At 40.3% G+C, this 9,326-nt stretch overlaps 1 protein-coding gene across 1 annotated transcript; it reads left to right on the top strand.

The window, feature by feature from the left end:
* The first annotated feature begins 690 nt into the window (after window positions 1-690).
* tmem62 (transmembrane protein 62) lies at window positions 691-6,479 on the top strand. Its single transcript, XM_026309111.2, has 13 exons — window positions 691-1,208; window positions 1,566-1,677; window positions 1,832-1,969; window positions 2,470-2,515; window positions 3,001-3,142; window positions 3,491-3,615; window positions 3,916-4,038; window positions 4,121-4,276; window positions 4,659-4,818; window positions 4,958-5,156; window positions 5,305-5,400; window positions 5,703-5,821; window positions 6,142-6,479. Exons 1-13 carry the CDS (start codon window positions 1,008-1,010, stop codon window positions 6,442-6,444), a joined length of 1,920 nt encoding a protein of 639 aa, XP_026164896.1. The 5' UTR covers window positions 691-1,007; the 3' UTR covers window positions 6,445-6,479.
* Window positions 6,480-9,326: the final 2,847 nt, after the last annotated feature.

Below are 9,326 nucleotides of genomic sequence, written 5' to 3'. Positions count from 1 at the left end.
GCTATTATAGTTTGGTCAACCGCTGCAGCACACGCGATAAAAATATACAATTTAGTAAACTTACTTTAACGACACGTAAAAATCTAAAACTTCTAGTCACGGATTTGACTGTTTCTTTGTGAGTCAGACCTGGCAACACAATAAATTAGCAGTCGACGTGCTACACAGAAACCAAATCATTGTTTGTTTTTACTGCTGTAACGTTTTTTCGCATATCACAACCTACTATGTGCACGTCGTGCAATAAAAAACACAAAATAATCTAAATATGAAATTAAACGTCACATTTTTGGGATTAATTAGTTTAAAAAGCCATTTTCCTCACACACCACCGGGAGGCGACATTAGGCAAAAAAGCTGTATAACTTTAAAGTATCACGATGAAAACACTCAAAAGTCAACATATTTTTCAAGTCAACCTTCAAATAATAGAGCAAAAACTGTTTTTTTCTATCTATCTATCTATCTATCTATCTATCTATCTATCTATCTATCTATCTATCTATCTATCTATCATTTTAGTGACGTATAATATTGAAAAATAATCCGATTGTTTAAAGGACAAAATAAAAAACTCAGAAAACCAGGCTGCCACTCTCCCTTTATTCTCGAAATTCCTCGCGATGGCAGTAGTATTGCAGCCGGCTGCAATACCCGGAAAACAGTGTCAGAGTGAGAGCTCATTCTTTCACAGCTGGTCTGTGCTGTGTTGGTAGCCGGTGGGTAGCTAGCTACCAGCTAACCTGCCCAGCTACCCCCCTCTGCCTCTGGAGGCAGTTGAGCGGATCTGTGAATGAAACCCGCACCACAGTGCAGCTCCTGTGTCCGCGATGGCAGCGACGAAACGGTCTGAGTCTTCGCTCGTAGCCATGTAGCTGAATGCTCCTCTAGTTATTTAGATGATCTCAGTGTGATTCGTGCCCTTAGCTGTTTTCATCAGTAGCTAGCTTTTTTTCTGCCCGGGACAGACGGCGGCAGCTAGCCCCCTCTCTCGCCACCGCAGGAGGATGCTGAGGCTGTTCGGTGCACTGGTTATCCTCGGTATGGCCCTGGCGTTCATCACCTCCTGGGTGCTGGACAGCTATGACACGACTTGGCACCCTAAACGGAGCGTTCAGCACCCGACTGTAGGTGATGGAGATCAGTCTAAGGGGAGTTCTCCACCGTTTCCCGGCGGCGAGTTGAACAATATATTCTGGTTTATACAGGTGGGCTATTATTATTCTGCCTCTGCTCGTTGGGTTGTTTAGGAAAGGATGCTGCAGCAGTGTTTCATTTTTTTAAATAATTTCTTAACATGAGTGGAAAGTGTCTACCTCTGGCTGTGGTGGTTGACCCTCTGAGCTCTCTGAATGATTGACTGAAAGGGGTCACTGACCACAGACCTGTGTTACTGTCACATAAAAACGTACTCCAGCAGCAAAGGAAGTTGTACTCAGACTTTGCAGTTTTTGTGTTTTCAAACTGTCATGCTACTGTGTTAAAAAGTTACACACAACACAGGTCTGACACCAGGTCTAATCATTTTCTTTATACCTGGTTCTGGTTTTTATGTCTGGTTTAAGGTGTCTGACATTCACATTAGCCGATTTCATGACCCCAGACGAATTCCTGATTTTGAGAAGTTCTGCACTGACACCATTGAGGCGATCAGACCTGCTCTGGTGCTTGCAACAGGTAACCGAATTACATGGGAAGTCTTTGTTTTGTAGTGAGACTTACTGGGTGTGGTCCTCATGTTAGTACAGTCCAAAAAAGATGACAGTTCAGATTCACATGCTTATTCCCAGCTGTCATGCTGAATCTTGTATTTTTCTTTTCCTCCCCACAGGTGATCTGACCGATGCTAAAACAGAGAGTAAAGTGGGCTCCCTCCAGCATGAGGTGGAGTGGCAGGCCTACCACAATATCCTGAAGAGGTCTCGTGTGATGGAGCGGACACGCTGGATAGACATCCGTGGAAATCATGGTGATGAACAGCAGTACTTTATTATCCTAATGTCCTGTCATAGCTCAGTGCTTCAAGTTAAAAATTCTAGAGTAGGGAATGTACTATTAAGATTTTCTGAAGAATCTCTTAACTGTTAAGAATCTCTTAACACAATGATTTGTGTTTCGGCGTCACATGGGAAGTCATCCCACCCCCAACTCTTTACAGCTTTCTTCTCTGTTATTGAATCTCAAGCTATTAGACATGAAATAAGATATCCTTACTTTCTAATTGTCAAAAAAAGAAAGCGTGTTATTGGATCTGCAGTGTCTCTGACAGCTATTCTGCTGTTATTGATTACAATTGGGAATGTGTGTCCTGTCACTTTATCTGTCAGTAGTTTTTATCACATAGATTGTGTTCAATATCTTCTGTATAAGGAAATCTGATGCTTGGATTAATGTGCCCCCTTAGGAATTTCTTCATTAGACATTTGAAAGCTCGTATGATGCTCACCGGTATTTCATTTCTTCTAACAGATGCATTCAACATTATGTCACTGGACAGCGTCAACAATTATTACCGGTCAGTATGAAACCATCAATATCACAGTAAATGCCTGATTTACATCCAGCCCACACTTATTCCAGCATGTGTTACCTCAGCATGCAAATTGTGAAGTCGAACACAGTATGTTGTGAGTTCAGTTCCTCTTAAAGCTAAGTGGTTACAGGCCTATTTATCAACAAAAATCCAAGCCTGAACTTCCTGAGGTTCAAAATAGAAGCAGAGTCTAAATGAACAGAGAGACTCTCATGTCTTTTGACAGAAATAGTGTTTTATGTGATGTTCCTGCATCTGTTAATGAGGATTGATCTTTTATCTTCATAATATTCCTAATGTAGTGGTTATTCTCCACGAGACAGAGTCTGTCTCCTAGGCAAGCCTAATGTATTTATTTAAAATGCATTAAATTATTTCATGGCTCTATTAGGAGTAGCTTCTGGCTCCATCCCAGACTCCTGTACAGTGTCTTATTGCTCATGTTGGCTTTTCTCCATTTTCTCTAGGAAATACTCAGCTAATCAGAAAGTAGGTTCGTTCCACTATGTGCACAAAGCTCCCTTTGGCAACTACTCCTTTGTCTGTGCGGATGCCACTCTGACCCCAGGACCCAAGAGACCATACAATTTCTTTGGTATTCTCAACCAGGTACTATTTCCTCTACACCTCTGCTTTATTTGTGACAAAAAATACACTGGCTCTTTTATCCTCTTGGATTTGATGAAGATTAGGAATTACTTACTGGCAAATAATTTAATGACATGTTTTCTATTTAGAAACTGTAACGACTTTAAGTTTGTAAGTTAAGGTTGTAAGTTATCATCATAGACTAGTAAATGACACTGTCAAATACTAGGTAGTGTAAATATAATGTTTCCTGGATATTATGCACTCAATTTTTCCATCTAATCAATAAAGCGCTTATACACAGTAGATAATGAATGTAATGAAACAAATGCTCTCAGTAATATAATGTTTTTTATCTCAATGTAACAGACTCAGATGGACTTGCTGGACACGTTCAGAGCTGAGAGTCTGAAAAGCAACCAGTCAGTCTGGTTTGGCCACTATACAACTTCTACCATAGTTTCCCCTTCTCCAGGAATTCGGGACATGATGAAGTAAGAAAGGACTGGATGTGAAACCAGTTTTCTGTCAAGAAATACATTTTTTTCACTAAGTCATTGTGCAAAAGTTCAGTAGCCTCCTTTTCTAATTGCATGCTAAAATTTTACTCGATCCAAGAATGGTTAGTGTGTGTTTAGCTGACAGCTGGATTTAATTACAAGTGATTGTTTTTTATTGCTACATGTGACGTAATGAAAATTTTTTTAGAATCCTCTTTTTTGCTTTATCAGGTATATCTGGAATACTTGATATTTGTTGGCATATTAAGAGAGTGTAATTATATCTGTGTTTAGATCTGCTGTTGCATATTTGTGTGGCCATCTGCACACACTGGGAGGCCTGATGCCCATCCTCCACAGTCGACATCCCCAAGGCACCCTGGAGCTAGAGCTGGGTGACTGGATGGACAACCGCAGGTATGGAATATGGCACAATCACATTTTTAAATTATTATTGTGATTGCTTGGTTTATCAGAACACATACCCATTTCTATCCAGGTATAGAGTTCTGGCGTTTGACCATGACCTGCTGAGTTTCTCTGACTTGAAGTTTGAGCAGTGGCCTGCAGTGCTCATCACCAACCCTAAGGATGCACAGTATCTGCATCCAGGAGTGGAGCCACTGGGTCGGATCCGGAGATCATCACACATCAGGTGTCCTTTCGTGTTTGTGTTGATCATAAACCTCTTCCACTGGCTTCACTTTACCTGGTTGTACTATAGTGCTATCCTTTTTAATATACCCAGTCTGCATTTTCATTTAGTAGTCTGTCCCTCTGTTTTTTAAACTGCTGTTAGCTCCACTAAGAAGATTGTGTTTTGGTCTGGTATATTAATTAGCTGACAGATTTGAACCCATGTTTGATGCAAAAAAATCTAGGAAGGTTTCCAAACATATTTATTTTCTTTTGAACCTGTACATTTGATATAATGGTTTGTGAATTGTGTTATCTTTACAAAATATTTGACACTGGCTTGGTAACATTTCCAGTATTAGAACCAGTATTAAAACATTTCTTTAATTGGTTCTTGATAGGATCTTGGCCTTCTCAGAGGCTCCAATCACAGCAGTGCATGTAAGTGTAGATGGGGAACCTCTGGGGAAAGGCCGTTCTGCTGGAGGTCCTCTGTATGTTTTGCTATGGAATCCATCTCTCTACCTCACTGGACTACACACAATCAGAGTTAAAGTGGAGGTAAGTACAGCATTTATTTATTGTCTACTTAAAGCAAAAATTGTTCTGAAGCTTCTAGTCAGTGTGACTTTGATAAGTAACTATATTTAAAGACATTACTATTCCTTTATTACCTTTTTCTGTCTGTCCTGCGAGTCAGGACTCAGCAGGCCGGTCAACAGTCCGGGAGCAGCACTTCACTCTGGAGAACGAGCTGACTCCCAGCTTTGGTTTTCTGCAGTCCTTCATCCTCCTCACAGACCACTACATCCTGGGCCGAGTGGCCTTCATTTTTACAATGCTGCTGAACGTTGGTGTGCTGCTGGCCTTCAGGTTCCTGCGTGTTCCTGCTGGCAGAGGTGAAATATGTCAACACAGTTTTTCTTACATGCAGCCGAAGTGTACTTATGCTGATAGGATATTGTACAGAGCCTAATTGTGAAAAGAAGCAAGATAGTAATTTTTCTACATTGTATATATTTATATATTTGTCCCTATCATATACAGGACTGTCCTCTCAAGCATGGATGTCACTCCATCTTGTCAGTAAAATTGACACCTTCTACTATTCTCTGCTGCTGTTCAACCTGTGTACAGCCTTAGGTGGGTCAGCTGCGTTACCTTATTACTCTACCTTAGAATAAACATGCCTGTACTTTCCAAATGTAATTACAATTGCAAATGTATATGTCTGAGAATTTAAGAATCTAATATACAACATAGAGTCATTCTTTTTGGTTGTTATATTCAAAGTATGTGTGTGTCACACAAGTAACATAAACTTTAAAAATGTAAAGAATGTAAAAATGCTAGGTTTACCAAGTGTCCCTGTCATCATGTTGTTGTTAGCATAACTCATCCATTGTGTTCATGGTCCTGTGTTGTTTCCCCATCTCTGTCTACAGGCCCGTGGTTTATAGGAGAGTTGATAGATGGCCACAGTGGTGCCTGCTTTGCCTTTGGAGTGTTCATTGATGGACACTTCCTGGAGGGCAGCCTCACTTATGTTGTTGGAGTTGTTCAAGTAAGAGCACTACTTTGATTTAACACATTCACCAAAGGTAGTGGACAGAAAATTAACAACAGTTAACAAAATCACCATGCAACTATTTTGATCGTTCATTAGTTTTTTAGAAAACAGGCACAAAAACCTCGTCAACATCACAAGTTAAACACATTGGAAACCACTGCCTTATATTTCATTACTTTATACTTAACATGTCATGTAATCCTTTAAACTGTTCGCACATTTTCTGTTGCCACCCTGTTGTATTATTTTCTCCATCCACATCTATTTTGAAAACTTCAAAACTGCACTAATGACATATAACAACTAATTTCCAGCTGCTGTTTTTCAACATGCCGCTCACCTCTTACCTCTGCTGGAGCCTCTACCACCGTTGCCGTGGCAACACCTTCCGATCCCACTTCTGGCGGCCAGGCTGCCACTGGCGGACTCTGGCGGTTCACATCTTCATGCTGCTGCTGCTCACTTGGCAGGCCCACTCCTGCTACTTCCTCCTGGAGACCTACGGCCCCATGGCCTTTTTTCTTTCTCCTGTCCGCACATGGGCATTAGGGCTAAGTCTGCTATTGGTCTATCGTGCCTGGACAGGCCCCGCCCCCCTTATTCGTGGCAACAGCTAAAGCATCTCTCCCTCTTGACAGTAATTGCACTGAACCACCACAATCTCCCTGGAGCCTGACTCACAGATATATTTTGCTGTCTCTATCCACCCTCAAAGCTTCAATTTTCCCCACACAGCAGTCCCATCTTCCCTTCCTTTCTTTCTCTCTTCCTTCTAAAGCCACTACCCAGAACATCACTCACTACCCTGTTTCTAGATAGTATTGTTTACTTATTATGCATGTTATTGTAAAGCACCAGTGAGCACACTTCTGGCCATATTCATAACAATGCATATATTGTAAAAAAACAAACATCATGGACACACTGTGGCCCATTGGAGCTGTGTGAGGACTAATGTATGCTGCATTTGACAGTATACTGCATCAGAGATGTAATCTGCTGTGGTTTAGGCTGACTCATTTACTTGAGCTTTAGCACTTTTTTGGAAGTGTTGCCTTGGCCAAATGCCACTTCACCACTGCCAAAGGATGAATAAGAAACATTTCAGCGTTTACTCTTCCCTCTGAATACCATTTTCATTCATTAATGAAGGCTAGACGTGCCAAACCGATCCTTGTCTTTACCTTCTGACACACAAATCATGTGAATAAGAAAGGCATTATTTTTGTACACTAAGCCTTTCCTAACTTCCCATGGCTGACAAGGCTGGTATTTGTTGTACCTTTGGTGAAGATCACACAGGTAATGCAAGCTAGACGACCAGGTTTTCAAGATTATTCTACATAGAATTACAGGAAATCATTAGAAGGAAAACACAAACCAACCAAGTACTGCATACAAGTCAATAATTAAAAGTGTTCAATTAAAATAACTTCACTGAACACAACTGCCACTAAACAACTTTTCATATCAAAGCTTCAATGCCAGTTTCCACCAACACAGAGAGAAGCTGTCTGGATTCGTCAGGCTCCTTCAGATGTGACTAGAGAAAGCAACTGTTTGTTTCTCAGGAATGTGAGCACTTGAATATTAGGCTAGTCCCGGTAGTATTTCAGGACATTGTTTTATACTCCATAGTAGCTCAGAGAACCTAAAACCCATGTTAAATAAGCCAGATGTGTGGTGGCTAAAAAAAACAAAGTGAATGTGTTGATCAATGTGAAATGAGATTTACTAGTACTATGCTGTTTTTATGTTTATTTTTTATTTAAAGTGAGTTTTTATTTCCTCCTCATGTTGTAATTCTGTAATGGAAGTGGGCATTTTTCACCAGCCCCATGGTGAGTGTGATAAGGAAAGCTACAAGAGCCTCGTCTGCACTGGAACTTATTTTTGACAGCTTTGCGTGAAATGTGTTTGTCTATATTGTTCAGATTGTTCCTTTTTTGTGAAGGTGTGACAGCAGTAAACTGTGTCAGTTGCACTCTAATTCAGTCCTATCTGGTCAATAGTAGCAGGTACCTGGATTTTACAAGAGACTAATCTAAGAAAGTACATAAATAGGATAAAGATCACATTTATCAAATCTTTTAATAGAAGCAATGTTCCAGCAGAGTTGGAGGGTGTATTTTTTTTAAACCATACCCAGCTTGAGTGCAGAATAATTGCTCAGTGCTATGATAAGATATGCAGTTTAATATTAGAACACTTTCTAGAAAATTAAATGATGTGCTCTCTTGCTGACAGTGGTTTAATAACTTTCCCCTCTCTACATAGAAATTTATTTTTCATTTGTGTGAGAGCACTACCAAGTGTATAATTCCAGCATAAAAACTGATACTTTTGACTTTATTGACTTTTATTGTTGGAAAATTCTTCTCCAATGGTCTTCAGTACTGCCTACAAACTATAATCTGTCCACAAGGAGGCAGTATTGAATGTATTTGGAACATAATTGCTGCATTTCACTTTCATCTCCCAATTATGGATGGGACTTTTTTTTCCTTGATAAGACAAGTTTGATAGTTTTCTGACACTCTGACGCTGCTGCTGATGGTTAACCATCAATCTGATTGTTCTGTACTTTACACTGATTTGACCTTTCACACAAAAAAAAGATCCTAGACACCAACTTACCACCTTCACGAGAAGAATACAGTTGCAAGAAAAAGTATGTGAACTCTTTGGGATTACTTGGATTTCTGCATAAATTGGTCATAAAATGTGTTCTGAGCTTCATCTAAGTGACTACAATAGAAAAACACAGTCTGCTTAAACTAATACTGCGCAAACATATGTTTTCATGTTCTTATTGGACACGTAAACATTCACAGTGCAGGGTGCAATGTGAATGTTTGGGTTTAATAACTGGTTGACCCTCCTTTGGCAGCAATAACCTCAACAAGACTCTCCAGAAGGCGTGTTTTCTTCTGTTGAAGCCATTCTGTTGTTGATTTACTTCTGTGCTTTGGGTCGTTGTCCTGTTGCATCACCCATCATCTGTTGAGCTTCCGTTGGCAGATAGATGGTCTTAAGTTTTCCTGCAAAATGTCTTGATAAACTTTGGAATTCATTTTTCCGTTGATGACAGTAATCTGTCCAGGCCCTGAGGCAGCAAAGCAGCCCCTTCCACCATATTTCACAGTTGGGATGAGGTTTTGACGTTGGTGTGCTGTGCCTTTTTTTTCTCCACCCATAGCCTTGTGTGTTCTTTCCAAACAACTCAATTTTGGTTTCGTCTGTCCACAGAATATTTTGCCAGTAGTGCTCTGGAACATCCAGGTGCTCTTTTGCAAACTTCAAACATGCTGCAATGTTTTTCTTGGACAGCAGTTGCTTCCTCCGTGCTGTCCTCCCATGAACTCCATTCTTGTTTAATGTTTTAGTTATTGTAGATTTGTCAACAGAAATGTCAGCATCTGCCAGAGATTTCTGTAAGTCTTTAGCTGACACCCTAGGATCCTTCTTCACCTCATTGAGCATTCTGCACTGTTCTCTT

Source organism: Mastacembelus armatus, chromosome 22 (assembly GCF_900324485.2).
Source record: "Mastacembelus armatus chromosome 22, fMasArm1.2, whole genome shotgun sequence".
NCBI classification, from domain to species: domain Eukaryota; kingdom Metazoa; phylum Chordata; class Actinopteri; order Synbranchiformes; family Mastacembelidae; genus Mastacembelus; species Mastacembelus armatus.
This window is presented reverse-complemented; position numbering and strand designations above follow the sequence as displayed.